This window comes from Epargyreus clarus, unplaced genomic scaffold (genome assembly GCF_041222505.1).
Source record: "Epargyreus clarus isolate Ecla_fem2 unplaced genomic scaffold, WU_Ecla_fem_2.2 ptg000010l, whole genome shotgun sequence".
In the NCBI taxonomy this organism is placed as follows: domain Eukaryota; kingdom Metazoa; phylum Arthropoda; class Insecta; order Lepidoptera; family Hesperiidae; genus Epargyreus; species Epargyreus clarus.
In genome coordinates this window covers 6,526,207-6,546,115 of record NW_027332218.1, presented here as the reverse complement: position 1 = coordinate 6,546,115, position 19,909 = coordinate 6,526,207, and the positions used below count along the sequence as shown (strand labels likewise).

The 19,909-nt window shown below is 33.6% G+C and overlaps 2 protein-coding genes across 3 annotated transcripts; one reads left to right on the top strand and one right to left on the bottom strand.

The window, feature by feature from the left end:
• Nucleotides 1–2,790: 2,790 nt before the first annotated feature.
• pix (ATP-binding cassette sub-family E member 1 pix) lies at nt 2,791–12,817 on the bottom strand. 2 transcript variants are annotated; one of them, XM_073077240.1, is made up of 12 exons: nt 12,678–12,817; nt 12,229–12,446; nt 11,606–11,821; nt 10,512–10,719; nt 8,870–9,056; nt 8,213–8,334; nt 7,844–7,944; nt 7,550–7,727; nt 5,193–5,314; nt 4,579–4,775; nt 3,444–3,678; nt 2,791–2,961 (listed from the first exon to the last, which is right to left on the bottom strand). In XM_073077240.1, exons 2-12 carry the CDS (start codon nt 12,439–12,441, stop codon nt 2,914–2,916), a joined length of 1,827 nt encoding a protein of 608 aa, XP_072933341.1. In that variant the 5' UTR covers nt 12,442–12,446; nt 12,678–12,817; the 3' UTR covers nt 2,791–2,913. The 2 variants fall into 2 exon arrangements, with proteins under 2 accessions (XP_072933341.1, XP_072933342.1); XM_073077241.1 differs by having other exon boundaries at nt 12,229–12,443; nt 12,678–12,795.
• Nucleotides 12,818–13,014: 197 nt separating this feature from the next.
• Nucleotides 13,015–18,291, top strand: LOC140745401 (PF03932 family protein CutC). The gene is made up of 4 exons (XM_073077239.1): nt 13,015–13,171; nt 13,568–13,710; nt 16,817–16,888; nt 17,268–18,291. Exons 2-4 carry the CDS (start codon nt 13,570–13,572, stop codon nt 17,844–17,846), a joined length of 792 nt encoding a protein of 263 aa, XP_072933340.1. The 5' UTR covers nt 13,015–13,171; nt 13,568–13,569; the 3' UTR covers nt 17,847–18,291.
• Nucleotides 18,292–19,909: the final 1,618 nt, after the last annotated feature.

Genomic DNA, 19,909 nt, shown 5'->3' with positions numbered 1-19,909 from the left:
CCCCCTAGGTACAGAGAACGTTCTTTACATTCGTGGCGGAGGAACATGAGGCGTGACTGTAGAACAACTATAGATGTAGCTCAAATCTCAGTGTAATTCAGAATAATATTAGTAGGTACTCAAGAGTATTATAGTGTTTGCACCTATTCAATTTTAATAATTTATAATTTCTCCATGGATAAAATGAACTATTGGGCTTTCAAACAGAAGATGCAGTTATTCTACTTTTCAAACCTTTCTGTCTCTGCTAGTTATTTTCGCTTAATCGTAAACTACAAAGATTTATTCATTTATAATAAGTAATTAGTTTTTTTGGCGCAAACCTACAATCGATTGGTTGAAGACCCCTGTGCCACGTAATCGCAACGATGATGTCATCTGGCGACGCCGCGGGCCGCTGGCTGGGGGAACACTCGAGACAGGTTTACTTGGTTTGTATTATATTGGAAGTAGTACACAAAACGAAACGAAATCTCTTTCAACCAGTTTCATTGTAGAGCCTGCAAGTCTCCAATGCATGACTTACTCGTCCAACAATTATAACAATCCATTTACAAAGCAGACAAAACCCGATCAAACCCCATTGAAATTTCGACTTTGATCTAAATGGTGAATGAATGAGAAAGTGACCTATTTTCCTAAAGTTGGTTAGTAAGTTTACGAGGTATATGTCTCATTGATTTTTGCATGCTCTCCGAGGAGCATAGAACTCATTCTAATAATGATTATCGTGTTACTAGCCGTCTATGCTAGCCGTGTTATCTCCTTAACATCGTAAGAAATGCACTAATTATTACGAATATTTTCATAGAAAGCTACGGTAGTTATTGAGTGTAAGAAAAATGTAGATATTTTTACGTAGCCTTAGGATAAGATAATAAGAATAGTTCTTATTTTCGGCAAACATATTAATACAATGACTGATATTATATTATGTCTAGTCTAGTCTAATCAGACTAGATCATGAGATCAAAGAGAAGCTGCTATTTAGTCATTATAATCAGTCCAACTCTTACTTCTGGGAAACCGTTGAAGACTTGAGAATTGTCGGTAATAAAAGTTTAATGTAATGGATTCGAACCCGGGCCGCTAGCCTGGAAGGCTGAACCATTGGAATAATGAAATTAGCTAGGTTTAAAATTTCCAATGCATTTAGCTTCAACTATAAGGATGTGACGAATAGTACTTAATGAGCTTTCTCTGAAAAACTGACCAAACCTACTTATAAGTCATCTTTGATAAAATATAAGTAAACATATTTAAGAATAATGTGGCCATGTTATCTCAATCAAACTTTTCCTGAGAGACGTCACGATCGTACTACAAGTCGTCATTGATCTTATTCATGATCGTTAGATCATCAGTTAAAATGAGACATACGCGGTATGTATATGTGAATCATAGCTGCGTCAAGTTATTATGAATGTGTTTGCAGAATAGCGATCAAAGAACGCACAATTGATGCAATTGTCTTATAAATTACTTACAGTCTTATGTTAGTTATACTTATTGTGTAGTAAATTTGTAGGGTTATAAGTGGGCGCCTATTAAAGTTAGGCTTTTTGTATTTAAATTTAGCAAACGTGCTTTCAGTTCATCTGATGATAAGTAGCTACCGCCGTCAATTGATGTCTATAAACAACCCCACGTAAAATTAGATTCCATTATGCGTTGCTACCTCTAATGACAAACTTGAAACGCCTTATGTATTTCTCCCTTACGTTTTATATACCCGTTAAAGCGGAACACAGCAGCGTTTAGCACTGTTGTTCATAGGCAAAAATAGGTGTAGCGATTCTGCCTCTGAAGTCGAGCCACATTCGGTTTTACTATGTTCAAAGATAGTAGATATATTAAAAACAATCACATCCACAAATGTAATCCACATCCATGTTTGTAACAGGGAAAAAATAATAAGGATAATATTGCCTCGGGTTTTTTAGTCATATGTTTGTCGACTTAAAATGTATTTGTATCAACATAATTTATAATCAAATATTCCAGTAATCTATTTGTTATTTACGGCCGTTTACGTAGATACTTGGGGTATTCCAGGCAACTTGAGATTAGTGCATCGGTATAATGCAATGATAACTTCTAGAACATAAATAGATATCCAATCAGCGCCCTTAGCGGATTGTATCAGAACTGATTGGAAATGTATGTGTAATACGTAAACAAAAACAGTCACTTTTGTAGAAACTCATACTAGGGGTACTAATTACAGAGGGTAGAGACGGGAAGTAAGGAGAACCATCTGGTATGGGTGATCCGTTAAAAAACAGTAAACTGTTTAAATCTTTCAACATGGGGCTAATGTAGCAAAAGGGTATGAAATAATCTTATCAGTTATAGAAAATGAGAACCAGATTTGAAAAACTTCATATTTTTGGTGATTAAGGTAGTTCAGTACACAGAATCTCAACATTTTACGTAGTTCAAAATAATTTCGTCAATATTCTTGGAGCTTCTTTTTGTCCCGCTCCACAATGTGGAGAGAATGTGGAGCCGGCTTAATAATTTGTCTAAATTTGGGCACCTCTGAATACAATGGGGACGGTTCTCCTTATCTCTACATTGCATACATCTGATGTATTTAGTGATCATTGTTTTAATAACGTAATATTATAGATCAATTTATTTATTTTAAAGCAATTTTTAATAGATATGGGTATGGACAGAAACTTTCAGGCGTTTCGGATAAAACTGTAAAATGAGTAGTAATTTTCGGAAAAACAATGTTGGCTAAAATAATATGATTCTATATAAGAGCGTAATAAAACAAAAAAGTTGTGGTTGTATAAAACTGATTTATTACAGTAATACATTGCTTGCAATACACAGATGGCAGGCCATCACCATTGTGACCAATACATAAGCTTTTCGATATTCACATAAATAGTGGAATTATATTTAGTCTTCAAGGAAGAAATACTGACCAGCCCGTTTCTGTTCAATGTCCTGTAAAAAAAAAAAGTTAACATTAATTTGTTATAACTAGTAATTATTATAAAGACAAAAATCCGACTAAAGAATAGCCTATGAAGGTCCCAGTAGACGAATCCAAAGACACCTCATACGCGAAAAATTGGTCAAGCCGTAAGGCTGGAAAATGAGAAATACATACATACAAATTAATACTCTTTTAAGATTTAACTTAAACTAATGACACTAATTGCTTTCCTCCTATTTAGAGGTATATTACGCCGAAAGTTCATGCTCGTCTGAGATTTTCCGAGACATTTGCCATAACCAAGGGCGAAGGCAAAAATGGTAAGATAATTTAAATGATGTTGCTAAAGGTGTTACATAAGTTTATTAGATATCTTCTATTAGTTCCAATTAAGTTGTTGTATAGTAATAATGTTCATCATCACAAATTAAATGACATTTATAGAACACTATCGAAACAGAAAGTTTTAATGAGCGAGTCACATGTTTACCTTTACAGACGAATGTTTGTTGATTCTCGGCCTGAAGTTATTGGGGTCTCGTCGGAAAGTGATGCCCAGGAGCTCTAGGAACCGGTTCATGCCGTTCAGCAGCGACTGTGGGCCGTGGGCGGTCGCGTTCGAGGAGGGGGTGCCTTCGAACACGATCACCCGATCCGCTAGGTACGTCGCCATTATGAAATCGTGCTCTACTACGAAGCCTGTTCGTTTAGCGTGGAGAATAAACCTGAAATAAAGAAATTTTATAGAAGATTATCAAAGTAAATTTTTATACCTTTAATGAATTTTCTTATGCAAGTAATTTAGTTAATATAAACATTTTAGAAAAACTAATTAAATATCCACCTAGGGAAGTAGATTAAAGGAGAGCTTTTATAAATAACGAGCTTTTGCCCGCGGCTTCGCTCGCGTTACGCAGTAATATTTTCATACTCTATTTTATCCCCTTGGGGGTAGAATTGATTAAAATCCTTTCTTAGCGGATGTCTACGTCATAACATCTACTTGCATGCCAAATTTCAGCCCAAACCGTCCAGTGGTTTGGGCTGTGCGTTGATAGAGCACTATGTCAGTCAGTCACCTTTGAGTTATATATATTTAGATTAATTAGCATTCATTCAAATCATACATAATTATGTATTGTGTTAAAGTTGGATATACCAAAGTGAAGTAAATTAATGTTGGTTTCATTGAATGTAAGTTCCTTCATTCATTGAGTGTTGTTAGAATTCATGAAGTTGTTCAAATTATGAAAATGAATGCTGTTGTCACTCATTAGCAGTTAACCTTCAGTTTGGATATTGGCATAGAAGGAAAATTGTAAAATTAAAATTGTAGGTTCATTTGGTTCATTTTTAAGAATTTGCAACATCATAAGCATACATTACTTTTATGGTGCGGTGTATAATCCTGCCACTTTTTAAATAAACAGTCAATTTTGTTTACAATTTTTATCGTAAGGTTTCTTGGTTCTTCTGGTTTCCTCTTACGATATTTTGTGGGGATACATAAATACCAATTCACAAAACCATACAGGTACATTTACAAAAACAGAACCATGACAGATAGAAAAAATGCTTTGCTCTTCATTTTAAGGTAAAATAAAGTTTTAATAATGGCTATATACCTTTTAATAACTTTAGCTGCAACTAAACGCTGCTCAGAATCCAGGTAGGCAGAGGGCTCATCGATAAGGTAGACGTCAGCTGGTTTTCCTAAGCACAGCACCAGGGCGACACGCTGCAACTCACCACCAGAGAGGTTTTGCACCTCTTGATCCATTATCTCTTCAATCTTCATTGGCTTCATTACATCTGTTATGAACTGGAAAAGAATGAAAAATGTCTTAGATAAAGTATCTATAAAAATAGAACGATCACATTTTTCTAGTTGGTTTTATAACATAACTACTTTCAGTTATGTTATGTAAGTTGATCACAATATGGACAGAAAATGTTTAGCAAACCGACAAGGCAAATAGTAATTTTTGTTTTTATAGGTATTGATTAAACCAAATTGTTAAATCACACCATATCCTTCTATATACCCACAATATGACATGGAAATTTGCATAAGTTCATTTAAATAAACTATTATAATATCAGCTTATGCTTCTTTAGATAGTTTTTCGAAAATCTGGTCAATATACAATGAGTGTAGTAAAATATTCTTGACTGTTTTTTACTATACGCATGCTAGCATCTATCAAGTACTTTTATAATAAAAAAAAATAATGTTTACCTGTGGATGTACATACGCATCCCTTATCTTGTCGTGTAGCATGTTGCGGACCATGCCCTGTGTTTTGGGTGATATTTTCTGTGGCTTATAGCTAATGTGCAGTTGAGGTAGCGATCCAGAACCTGTAAGTGTAGAACAATTACATAATAAATTTGTTTTTGATTTTAGACTAAAATTATTGCCAATTGAGACATTTTATTATGTAACGGGTACCCGTTACTCACGATAGTTTATGCAAGTCACAAATAGTGCAAAGTACGGTGCGTAAGGATATTGTTAGTATTGTGTCGTGATATGAAACCTAGAAAAGAAAAACGAACTAGACGTAGGGTAGATAGATTAATCTACCACTAGTACTTGTCAACGGTTTCTCCCCTCCACCTCAGTTTGATCCATGCGACTGGGTCGAAATATCGGCAATAAAAAACGCATATCGTGAGTACCCGTTACATAATAAAATTTGTTTTTGACAAAGAATTAAAACAATCCTGAATTAAGTTCCTGACATTGTTTTCCTCTTAAGTTTATATATTTTTTTAATCATCAATTTACAAAATACATTAAGGTTATAGATAAAGAAAGAACACAAATTGCGACAACATGTTATATTAATATAATTCGCGTTTCCTGCATGATTACTTTCTCTGTTGTTTTCCTCTTAGAATGATATACTTTTTGAATCATTGTTTTACAAAATACATTTGGTTTATAAATTTTGACAGAACACAAATTACAACAACATGTATAATATAAATATAATTTGCCTTTCCTGCATGATTACTTTCTCTGTATTGAGGTACATTACTGTTGAGGCCTGATATACGCAGTTAATCTTCTATAATTTCCTACCACTACATTATATAATTTTTTTGTCAGATTAACTTTACATTCTCAATTGAATAAAAATATTCCAGAATCATCATAAAACAAAGTGAGTTAAAGTTTACCACAACGTACAAGTAACTTACTAAATGTTTTGCGAGTCCAAAATAGGTCATGGAGTTCCAATCTATTAGCTTATTAGATATGTCCACATTGTTTTAACTCTTTATCTACACTAATATTATAAGGAGGAAAACTGTGTTTGTTTGTTTGGTTGTAATGAATAGGCTCAATAACTAATGGACCGATTTTAAAAATTCTTTCACCATTCGAAAGCTACATTATCCACGAGTAACATAGGCTATATTTTATATGAAATATATATGATAAATGGATTTTGAGGCGGAACAAAGTTTGTCGGGTCAGCTAGTATATTAATAAATAAGGGAGCCACTTCAGGTTTACTTCGTGTAATAGTTAGGAAGAAAAAATGGTAAAATAGCTACGACCTACAACCAATAGTGCCTTAAATTTACAACCAATTTCACGAGTGAAAACAAAAGCCAGAAATAACAATCTTTACAAAAAAAAAAAAATTTTGGATAGTGGACCATTAAAATGCTATTGTTTGTATTGTAACCTACTTCCATTTTGTTATTTGTATCAAAAATATCCCTATCGATTCTAAATGTTTCATTAAACCTTCATCACCTGATCAGATTATCTTCAGCTCTATTAGAACTTACACATACGTTATATGTGACTAATTAACGTTATGGAGACTAAATTCCTATGTTACTATTCCTTTATTCTTGTTCTATGTTTTAAAAACTGACAGAGAACCAACATAGCGAGTACGATTACAAAAGAAAATACGAAAGTGTGTCAAGCTCATACCTTCGGCGGGTATCGAAGATTCGACATGTTTCAGACACTTCTGAAATACCGGATGGAAAAACAGATCGAACAACTCGGTCCTAGCCATAACAGGAACACTACACACCGCTCGAACTCATCAAAATGCACTTAGTTTTACTATTAACCTAAAAACTGAATACGCGAACATCTACATTGTCCGGAACACCAATAACACTAAATACGCCGCTTATTGTATTTCGACGCGAATTATACAGTTATAATGCGTAATTAAGATTAGAAATTCGATTCCTTATTGTCTCCTCACGATTCACGAATTTTACATCGACGTTTGACAAATTCCGCAACTTGACATTTTACTGCTCGGTGTTGCCATTTAAATAATTATTTTGCGTTCGGATACTCGTAACTGTCATAAAGATACGTCCACAGTGTTTTTTGTTTAGGTATTAGGTGTACTGCCACGGGAAAAAAATACGTAACTTTAATTTTATGCGGATTGCAAATAATTATTCACATCAAAAACCTTTCTAAAATACGATATTTACTTTTGCAATAAAAATGTACCTGTATTATGAATATTTTCGTTACTTTTTAGCTTAGCTTTGGAGTGATATCATAGTTGGAACCTAAAATTTCATTTTAAAATAATATATTACCTTCATCAGGTTCCAAATTGCCAGCCAACATTCTGATGAACGTCGTCTTGCCAGTACCATTTTCTCCCAGTAACACTAAAATTTCTGAGTCTGAGAATTCACCAGGCATTACTTGTAAGTGGAAATCGCCCATTTTTTTGGACATCTCGGGGTATTCATAATGATTCATTCTTTTAATCTGTATAAAATAGAAACCTATTAATTTCATATTTAGTAAACCATGGAGATATGCTTGAATCTTGAATGTAATATAGTAATTTTATTCAATAAAAAATCTGTAAGTTTCAGGCTCACCTCTTCTTCTGTAGCTGATTCAGCTACTTTAAAAACTAAGGATTCAGTTCTGAATCTCATATTTTCAGTAGGTACAAATCCATCAAGGAATATGTTTATACCTGAAAAATGTAACTAACTATTAAGGTGTCAGCACAATCGCGAATCAGATATCGGACAATGTGCTTGGTAAGCATACAACTTCATGGTAAATGAGTACATAAAGACACCTAATTAGAACGTGATTGCATAAGGGTCGTAACGCAAATTTATAACAATTTTGATACAGGTTGCAATATAAAATTAAAAACCCATTGGCAAATCGAGCCTTTGATTACGCCCTTACTGTCTAGGATTGCAATAGTTTTTAATACTCGGAGATTTTCTCACCTTCACGTACAGAGAAAGGCATAGTGACTACGCCATAAGCACCAGGCACACCGTACAGACAACAGATGAAATCAGACAAATAATCCAACACTGACAAGTCATGCTCTACCACTATGATGAATCTGAAACATTTGAGCTACATGATATCACGGCAAAATGTTGCATATTTTTGTACTTGTTAGAAATTCTTTATGCAATACAATGTGTTAATTGTAAGAGAGGTTTTTATAATATTGTTGAGACATTCTTAGTACTATATCTGATGGGACTGCCTCTCTCTCCTGCCTGGAGGTCTCTCTTCTAATACATAGCCATCATTATTTTATGAAGTTGGTGAGCTTGTGATTTGAAAAAGTTTAATATTTTTCCCTAAATAGCACTTCATATATTGAATACTAGCTGACCCGGCAAACTTTGTACCGCCTCAAAATATATTTCATATAAAATATAGCCTGTGTTACTTGTAGATAATGTAGCTTGCGAATGGTGAAATAATTTTTAAAATCAGTCCAGTAGTTTTTGACCCTATTCATTACAACCAAACAAACAAAGTTCTCCTCTTTATAATATTAGTACTAAGTAAGGAAAGGCCTGTGAAACTAACAATTCGGTTCATCTATTATCGTTTACTAAACTAAGTTTATCATTTTTACTTACTTATCAGGATGAATAAGGGATCGAATTGTGCGAGCGGCGTTAAGACGCTGTTTGACGTCGAGATACGAGGAGGGCTCGTCAAACATGAATATATCTCCATTCTGAATGCACACCATTGCACACGCGAAGCGTTGGAGCTCTCCTCCCGAGAGCGCGGAAATCTCACGGTCGCGAATATGCGACAGGTCTAAGGAAAGAAATTATATGAAGGTGGTAGAACCCTTTGTGGTTCGACTCCGGCGGCACCACCGCCACGCCACGTCTATTTCTGCCTAATAACAGCAGTGTTAGGCGCTGCTGTATACCGTTTTGAAGGGTGTGGTAAGGGAGACATACTTTTCCGAGGCGTTCCAGCTTAGCCCTCAGGGGTAGCGGCGCATCTGTGGCCGACCTCAGGTAGGAATATCTAATTCTATCTGGGGTTGATTACAGATGTCCATGGGTGGCAGTAGCCACTTACCATCAGGTGGACTGCATGCTTGTCTGCTACTCCTACTAATACTATAAAAAATAATGAAAATAATAAATATTGTTATATAGACAATAAATTATCTTGGCAAACACACATTGAAAACCTTAGTAAGAAAATAAATGCATTTTCGTTTGCTTTATACAAGTTAAATAAGATTGTGAACCTACCTACAACCTTAACTGCATATCATGCGTATGTTGGAAGTATGTTGCGATATGGAATAATTTTTTGGGGTAACGCAGTTAGTGCTGAAAGGGCATTTAAGGCACAAAAGAAATGTATCCGTTCTATATGTAAATTAAGACAAACTGATTCTTGTAAGTCACATTTTCGAAATTTAAAAATATTAACTCTCCCTTCGTTATATATATATGAGATTGCATCGATGGTAAATGGAGATATTGACAATTACGAAAAATTAACATTGACTAGAAATATTAATAAATTAAGGACAATAAAGTCGAGAACAAAGCTCTACCACAACAGTGTATTTTGTATGGGTCCTAAAATATATAATAAACTCCCTGATTATATAAAATCTGCAACTGGCTATAAATTTAAAAGATTGCTTAAATTACACCTTATTGATAATGCGTACTATTCCGTTAAAGAATTTTTAAACGACAATGTATAGAATGATAATGACATATATAATTTAATAATAATTAATTTAATAATAATAATTTAATAATATTGTTATGTTAATGTTTTAAAATTATAAATTGACTGTTTAAAATTTATTTGAATAATAAGAAGACAATTATGTATTAATTAAAATTTTGCATACCTCTAAGAGGTGTAATATAGAGGACAATTTCGAGAATATAACAACTGTATACCTATATTAAGCAAAATAAATGATTTGATTTGATTTGATTTGATTTGATTTGTTGTATGTTATGGTTTCTAGTGTATTTACAATTTATTCATGTAATGACGCTTGACATAACTCAAGAACTTTAATATAAAAATTTTATCACAAATTAATTGTAAAAATTTTAACTAAAATTGTATTATAACATTATTATAAATTGTATGAACATAATATTCAGTTATTAAAAAAATTACACCTATATATGACACTTTCGTTGTAAGCGAGTGGACCTTTTATTATGACTTTGAAGCATAATTATTTAAAATTATTTATTTGTTTCATTTAAAACAACTCACCAAGCATTGCACATATTTCCTTCTGATTATTCCTTTCATCCTTTTTGTCCAATAACTGTCCTACTGTTCCTTTCACAGCCTTTGGAATCTGGTCCACGTATTGAGGCTTGATTAAAGCCTTTAGGTCATCTTCAAGAATCTTTGTGAAGTAATTTTGGAGTTCCGAGCCACGGAAATGCGACAATATCTCCTGCCAGTCTGGGGGATCCTATAATCAAATAAACTTATTACTATAATAATACTTTAGTACAGTAATACTCCGGACTTACGCGATTGGTGGGACCGAGTGATAACCGCGTAAGTCGAATTCGCGTAAGTCGGGATATGCATGTAAATAATATTGTATGGTATTATTTCGAATGTGTTCACTCCGCGCGACAAATACGAATGCTTACATGAATAATTGTAGGGATAGTAAGCTTATTATTTATAATCGGGAGTTGCGGGACACTTAAGCCTAAGGAGAATCGACGAGATTTGAAAATCGTGCAAGTCGGGGTAGCTTTATTAAGGAAGAGTGGGCTTGATTCTTGGTTCTAATGATATTCATTTACATACTGACAGCATAAAATTTTATGATATCTGCTTTAATGAGTGTCAGAGCTCTCTGCTAGGCAAGTTGTAATAATTAGCATACTAGGTATTCTAGTACATTGAAGGGCATTTGAGTAGGATATCAAGATAGAAGTAAGGTGTTTTATTGTTTATTTTTACAGCATTATAATGGAGTGTAGTACTTAAATTTAAGCATAGTCAAGTGGCTGTTGTCTTTCGGTCAAAATTTGTTGTTAGCTGTGTTATTAAACTTTCTTTTATATCCTTGGGTCCAATACATACTTGCAATATAGGAAATATTACATTCCTAAAATACCCAAATCAATTTTGACAATATTTCAGACCAAGAGGACTTTATGGAGAGAAGAAAGACATATAGATGTCTTTCTTCATCCTCATGTTAAACCATTTGAAATAACAGCATATAAGTGAATACAAGCAGAGACAAAACAATGAGAGTGATGTAACTTACATAAAGAGTTCTACAAATTATATTATGAGGACATAAGGTGTTTTACAAACAATGAAACATGACTTACAGCATATCGTCCCAAGTTAGGCTTCTGTTTCCCCGCAAGGATCTTCAGGGCAGTGGACTTCCCAATACCGTTCTGCCCGACCAGACCCAGAACTTCACCGGGCCGGGGGATGGGGAGGCGATGGAGCTTGAATGAGTTCTTGGAGTATCGGTGAGTCGTCTGCTTCTCCAAGTTGGATGGGATGTTGATGATAGTGATAGCATCGAATGGACATTTCTGCAAGGTTGTTAACATTGTTCATATAAATAAACATGTTCTTTTAATATATTCCCAATTATATATTCCATTCCATAATTCCATAATATTCCATTTAATAAATGTGAATGTCTGAATATGTTTTATTATGTTTATCAATTGTTATAAAAAATACACATATGATAATTTGAGGTACACACCACAATTCATTAAATATCTATATTTCAAAATATCATATGAGAACATATTTCTAAATTATGATAATGATACATGAAAAGGGGTTGGCTTCCATTTAATAAAAAAAAATGAAATCTTAAATGATCAAATATGGGTCACTTGATAATATTATGTACACAGACCCATATCAATCACTGACTGTCTTGTTTAAAGAATAATAATTATTAGTTATATACTAATTATCGACTCACCTTGACACATATACCACAACCGATGCACAGTTCCTCGGATATGGTGGCAATCTTGTCGTTCGGCGTCACCTCGATGCACAGCTTGCCCATACGCACCACGGGGCAGCTCTTCTTACACTCCTGCCTACATCTCTTCGGCTTACAACGGTCAGCATTCACGATAGCGATACGCGTAAGCTTATCAGTCTCTTCAAAGTTTTTCTTGCGAGACATAACTGCTAACAAAAAATTACACACGTACAAAACGGCCCTAATAGAAATTTACAATAATTTCACTTAGGATATGTGGCACAAATGCATCCGAATACAAAATTACGAGCGTATAACCTCAAAAAATCATATGGAAGTCATAAACTCTGACTGTAACGCTTTTAAATTAATATATCGAGATTTATAACAACTTAACGCGTGTTCGAAGTGTAAAATTCAATCATAAAAACTTAAAATACCTGATAAAAGAAAGCGAACGTTGGCTAAACTTTGCCTACGTTCGCGTGTCCTTTTATCGAGAAATGTCAAAAGGAAGGCAAACTGGCAAGTTGTAGACGTAAGTGACGTAAGCGGTGAGTGTTAGCATTTTTAAAAAATGTACGCCCTAACCCTACCACAGAGTATGTATACGTACACATTTTATTAAAGTTGCCACTATCTTGTATATATCTATATATATATCTTGTCTTGAATTTTAAAAAAGATTTATTTATTGTGTTAACGTAGGGTTACGGAAGTATTAATCTATTTTGTGTTAAATTTGTTTTAAAATTATTTCAATATTGACTAAATTGACTTTGACACTGACGTTTATCATTGTCACCGCACGCAATCCGGCTGTCGTCAAAGATTTTTTTTAATGCGGTAAAGTGTATACAATACAATGCAGTGTTTTATTTAGTACTTAATTTCCAATAAATTTATATTACAACGCTTTACAGTGACGATCTAGGTAATTGAACAATGCAGTTTCCATTGATAATTTATTTAGTAAATCAGTATGTCTTGAGATATTAGAAGATAAATTACAATTATATTTCTTGTGCGATAACTTTATTTAAAAGTATGATAATTCATTCTGTGCATTCTCATTAGACGTTTAAATGTGCCTGTGCCCTGTGATAAAATAAAAACAACATTACAAAGGACACCTCTTGTCTCAACTTACTTCATTATGTAAACTGAAAACTTGTGGCCAGTGTTAACTTACATAATAACTTTCATTTCTTAAATTTTAAATTTAGAATCATTTTACTCTAATCACTATTTATGTTCTAAATATTCTAACCAGCCAGTGTCCTTAACTATAACACCTTATGATAAAAAATGTTTTTTTTCTTTTGTTCAGATATGTTGGAGGTTTGTATAGACAGCCTAGAGTCTGCAGTGAATGCTATACATGGAGGTGCTGATGAACTGGAAATATGTAGTTCTCTGCCAGAAGGGGGTTTAACTCCTTCTCCGGGATTAGTTAAGGAAGTGTTGAATCTGGTTTGTATATATGTTTTATTGTAATGTACTTTAATTTTTACTACTAGTGTACATTTTAATAGCATTTACAGATTTTAGTTTTTTTTTGTTATTGTTCCTAATAACAGCGGTGTTAGATGCTGCGGTGTTTGGTTTGAAGGGTGTAGTAAAGGAGACATAGTTATCTGAGGCATTGGCAAAATATTTATCAAATTATTTTAATAGTACATACTTATAAGTTTTCCTGTGATCTAATTTTAATTGCCTAAATTTTCTTGAGAGCTTGTATGAAGATGTCACACGGACCCTAAAAAATAATGATTAATTTTACTTATTGCAGACCACTTTTAAAAGTGAAACAAATGAAGAATAAATAAGTTTAATTATTTTTTTGAACAAAAAATGTTATTGGAACTATGTTAATATGGTGGGAGGGTGTAGCATTCTAGCTTATCTGTATATTACAGATTTGTAGCATTAGCACAACTCCAATTGATATTACGTAATGCTATGTGTTTAGGATTGATAGGATATGCCTTAGTGCTGTTATACAAGGAAGGCTCTTGGAGTAATTCAATAGCGATAGGGATATATTCTCAAATAAACTGCGATATAGTTGCAATGTTGTCGTGTCGATGCACTAGATGTCGCTCAAAACAGTCGCGCGTTAGCATGCAGACTCATAGCATGTAGCGATGCAGACGCGCATTCACGCAACGCAGCATAAAGTCGTTGTGTGTAATCGCGCACACTACCCATATATTATACTGACAGGAGTTACGTGCCCGCTTTTTATTTTAAATCTTTTTCACTCATAGAATTAGATACCAAAAGCTAAGTATGACACTGTACGAAAATAAGATGTATTTTCTTCAAAATTACCCTTTTCTGTTAGTTTATCATTATTGATTTCATCCCAAAACTTAAACCTTATAAGCGACATTTCTTATAGTTTCGTATTTGGCCCTGAAGACTCTTTTGAAAAATTCACCCTGTATATATTATACACCCTATTTATTAACACGCTTTTATTAGCTTGTGTTGTATGTATGTATGTATGTATAACTATGTAACGGAATCTTTCCGGAACCCGATTTCTATCCACTTTGAACGTTCAGTTTAATTCAAAATTTTGCAGGATTATCAAAAACCAATGACAATACACGATTTTAATAATTTTGTACCATTGTCCTTATCAATATCCTCAGGATTAACGATTTTCAAGGCGAGATTGTTCGAGCGCCTTAGAGAAAGTTCATTGCAAAGTTACTAGATTGCAACAATTATTGCATTTAAGTTTCAATAACAATAATGTTATATCCCTATAGCTCAAATGTTCTGAAACACGGTGGTCGCTATAATAACAAATACTAAAAATTAATAAAATGACTATAGTTTAAAAAACTAAAAAACACGCTTTTATAATAAAAACAACTAAAAAGTGGAAAATAATTTTCAATCTAGGAATCAATTAAGGAACAGTAAATAGTATAATTGTGGAAAAAGTGTGGGGCGCTTTTCGAAAACTGATAAACGGAGCACCCCACGCTTTTTTAGCGTTATCATAAAAGCGTGTTTTTTAGTTTTTTAAACTATATTTATACACTTTAGATTAGCTTAGCGAAATATCTGAAGTTTACGATACGATATTATATTCCCTATAAGATATTGACGAGAGACAAATCGATGTTTACAAACCGATTAAATAATCACTTTATCACATAGTAAAAAATGATATATGATGAACTGTCGTACCAAATTGCGCGGGGATTTTTCAACTTCTTTTCTCTTTAAGCGCATCCTTACGCCTGTCCAATCATAAGTAATGAGTGTTTGCGATGTTCGAAGAACACATGCTTCCTTCCTCGTTTCTCAGATATTATATCCAGATATCAGTATGATTTATTAAATATTTATACCTAAAACATATTTTTATAAAACAATTAGCTGACCCGGCAAACGTTGTGTTGCCATATAAATAAAAAAATGTTAAGGGTGAACAACCCTTATCACTTAGGGGTATGAAAAATAGATAGTAGCTGATTCTCAGACCTACTGAATTAACAGACCAACTGACCTACATGCATATAAAATTTGGTGAAAATAGGTAAAGCCGTTTCGGAGGAGTACGGTAACTAACATTGTGACCCGAGAATTTTATATATAAGATATTACAATTATAGAAGTAGCAAGCATGCATGCGCACTTGTTGGTAACTGCCGTTTTGAACATCTCTAATCAAACGGAAAGTGGTAGAGCCCTATGAGGTTCGACTCTGCTGGCTATGTCGGCACTGTCTCATAACTGTCGGCACCACCGCCTCATCTATATCAGTCTATAAATATCAGTGTTAAGCGTTGGTGTATTCTGGTTTGAAAAGTCTCCAATATTATAAAAGCTATTACATAAAGTCCCCTGATGTCGATCATATGTATCGTTTCGTTAGAACTAATGAAAGGCCTTGTATAAATGTTGTTTACTGCAGCAGCGTTTAACAGCACTTATTAGGCAAATTTTGGAAATATTCGTGTGGATGGTATCTCAATCTCGAAGAGTACTAAAGATGGTAGAACCCATTGTGGTTCGACTCCGGCGGCACCACCGCCACATCTATTTCTACCTAATAACAGCAGTGTTAGGCGCTGCTGTGTTCCGGTTTGAAGGGTGTGGTCAGGGAGACAGACTTTTCTGAGGCGTTCCAGCTTAGTCTTCAGGGGTAGCGGCGCATCTATGGCCGACCTCAGGTAGGAATATCTAATCCTATATTGGGTTGATTACAGATGTCCATGGACGGCAGTAGCCACTTACCATCAGGTGGACTGCATGCTCGTCTACTACTCTTATATTATAAAAAAAATCTTCGAATATATTTAAACCTATAACCAATACTTCATAAAAAGATTTTATAAAAATACTTTCGTGCGCACAACCTTAAAGAAATGTGAAGAAAAAATGTAATATTCGAATGGATTCCAGCGAAATCCTTTGCTATTAACCTTTTCACGAATTTGTAAAGCCGCTGCCCTGATATGACTGAATGCACTCCAGTTATATCATAATTGGAAAGCTACCGACCGAATAGTGTGATTAATATTTCCACCGCAATATAAGAGCTATTTCTGTGCAGGTAAACAATGTGAGCAGTGGGAGGCCTATGTACAAGACTTGTTCTAAATGCAACTGTCCTAATATAAAGAAGGTAATGTGTAATAACTTCTTTTTGACTTTCATATTTTTTTTGGCTATAGCTTCCTATTTATATATTAACAATTATTACTGTAACTGTACATTTATATTTGTTTTTTACCCGCCAAGGAAGGGTTATGTTTTTCGAGCGTATCGTGTATATTCGTCTTTCTTTTTTATATAATCATTTTATAAATGTTACGATTGTTTTGATAATCATTTGCTGTTTTAACATCGTATGGAATATCCGTACATTTATATACATATTTATGATATTATTTTTATCAGTGTAATTGTTTACCCTTAGGGTCATTTCAAAAACACTCTCATAGAAAGCATATTTCCGTAAAAGCGAATTCAATTTTTATCTCAAAGGCTTTGATATTTTACAGAGAGTGAAAGTAAATGTTATGATTAGATGTCGAGGTGGCTCGGATTTCTGTTACACGCAAGAGGAAATGGATACGATGCTGTCGGATATAGAGACATATAAAGCCATGAACGTCGATAGATTTGTGTTCGGCGCCCTAACAGACACGCAAGAGATACACGAAGAGTATTGCGCTAAAGTTATTGAAAAAACACATCCAATTCCCGTTACGTTTCACAGAGCTTTCGATTTGTGCAGAGAGCCAGAGATCGTACTGGAAAAAATAATTCTTATTGGATTCAGTCGGGTGCTAACAAGCGGGCAGCGGATTTCAGCTGAAGACAAAGAAGCAATTCAACTTATTGAATCGCTGCTACAGTTGTATGGAGATAAAATAGAGGTTATGGCCGGCGCTGGCGTAAACATATCTAATGCGAAAATATTCATGGAATTAGGATGCAAGATAATTCATAGCTCGTGTAAGAGTGTGAGGCAGCTGGTGCGGGTAGAAAACGAACTCGGCATGGGTACCAGTCAACTGTATGTGACTGATGAAAATGTTGTTAGGAATACAAAAGCAATTTTAAGATGCAGCACATGATGATGTTTTAAACGACTACAGAAAAATCCGTCTGCAGCCTGCAATGCTTAGTGTAGCCCGCATTTTCTTGATATCTTCCAATTCTAAATAGTATATTGTAGTGATTTAATCAATTAATAGAAATTCCTTTTAACATTCCATCCGTAAGGTAGTAAATGATAGAGTCGTGAATACGACTAAAATTTCTATTAAGATTTAGTATACTTAATTAAAATTCTAAATCTTTCTATGTCAATTAATATTAAAATGCCTTTATTTCGAATAGAGAACTTTATCGCTTATTAGATAAGCAATATAGGATAACAGCGCATAGATTCAATGATAAAATAGACGCACATATAATACCAATTGTCTTATGAAGTTACTAAACAGAAGAAGCATTTAAGACTCAAATTATTATTAGAATTAAGCTTATGTAAAAGATCGAATAAAGTTATTGGTCATACTTATATCGTTTCTTTTCACCTTGAAGACTAGCGAGCCATTTCTCCTGACACCGATAAATGTTAGCACCCATTTATCATACTGTATTCACGGGGAAAATATCTGAGGTCGTTTAATGAGGCTATTATTGCGAGAAAACAATATCGGGACGTTGTGAGACTTAAATATTACCGTCCGTCTCCTTTATTAAGAGTAATTATGTCTGATATTTAGCGAAATATATTCCTATGTAGAAATAGAAAGTTTCGTAAGTATGTAAAAGCCTATAACGTTAATAATTATCTATATCGTTAATAATTTTGAGTATATACATAAAAACGCAAGTTATAATATAAATTGATAGACTTTTATTACACTAGCAATAATTTCTGGGGACACGACAGTCCCCCGCCAAGTCGAGCAAGAAACCGGCATGGGCTTACCATCTTAGATAAAACTAGAAGCTTCAATTTTCAGGAATTCTAATTGTATAAAGATACCTACTGTCTCTATTCACTATAGTTTAGTTTGATGCACATTTTTTATTTGTTCATTTACTTAACAAGATACAATTTAGTAGAATAGCGTCGTTGAATGATTGATGATTGAATAATTTGATACTAAAAGGACGAGGCAAAACTCGTGTTATGCTTTGCGTTACTCTCCATCAATCATTTTAATAATCGTTTTAATAGTACTTTGTATATCGAAATGCCTACATTTTTAAAATTTTATAGAAAAAATGTAATCTTTATAATATATACGTTTGTTTATTTAATTAAGTTACGGAGGAAGAAGAGAAATCAGCATGATATATTAGTTTGTCTTAGTATAAATTAAAGTCACAATTCGTATAGAGTTTTTTTAATTTAATGGTCGTTTTAACTTATACAGATGTAGTTGATAGAGCTAGCTTTTATTGGACTCTTAGAAATTTTAAGAATTTGCAAAAAATATTAGAACCTAAAGTTGATCGTTGGTCGAAAATTACCAATCTTTCGTTTTCACTGAAATAAGGAGTTGTTAGAATATGCAATGTCATATCAATAATAATTAAATCCCCGTTATCGGGTAAATGCCAGATTCTTATGTATCTAAATCTAATTTGGACTCAATATTTTTTTGTTATAAACAATTGACTACTTTTGATATATTACATGATACAGGAAAAGATTTTACACTAAGATAAATGAGAGAGGGTCAGATAATTAAAACGAAGTAATGATGCCAGTAATTGTCGTTCGTGTTACAGTTGGCGTGCTTAATTGTGTTATTACAGGGAAATATAGCTCTCTGCTTCGCTTTTAAATTGCGCAACTTAATTTCAGTGGCTCGGCACTAATTTGTAATGTGCTGTGAATGATCCCGAAATCATTATTGTTTACATTGGCTGTTGCATCGCAGTATTTCTGCTTTAATTGTGTATTAATATATTTTTTAAACTATTTTTTTTCTGTACAGCAATTTCGAGCTGGAGACTTGAGGTCTGTTTAAAGTTTAAATGGGAAATGATCCTACTAATTATTTTACTATTAATTACAATATTGGATTAATAATATTTCCCATTAGTTTATTTCTGTTTCCTTTATAATTTTCTGAACAATAATGTACAATATTTTATTGCTTACGTATTAGGTATA

Coding starts and splice junctions, on each gene's coding strand:
- LOC140745401 (XM_073077239.1), top strand. CDS start 13,570: ATGTTGGAGGTTTGTATAGACAGCCTAGAGTCTGCAGTGAATGCTATA. Junction 13,711..16,816: donor TTAAGGAAGTGTTGAATCTG/GTTTGTATATAT, acceptor ATTTCTGTGCAG/GTAAACAATGTGAGCAGTGG. Junction 16,889..17,267: donor ACTGTCCTAATATAAAGAAG/GTAATGTGTAAT, acceptor GATATTTTACAG/AGAGTGAAAGTAAATGTTAT.
- pix (XM_073077240.1), bottom strand. CDS start 12,441: ATGTCTCGCAAGAAAAACTTTGAAGAGACTGATAAGCTTACGCGTATC. Junction 11,822..12,228: donor GTTGTGGTATATGTGTCAAG/GTGAGTCGATAA, acceptor ACAACCTTGCAG/AAATGTCCATTCGATGCTAT. Junction 8,335..8,869: donor TCCCTTATTCATCCTGATAA/GTAAGTAAAAAT, acceptor CAAATGTTTCAG/ATTCATCATAGTGGTAGAGC.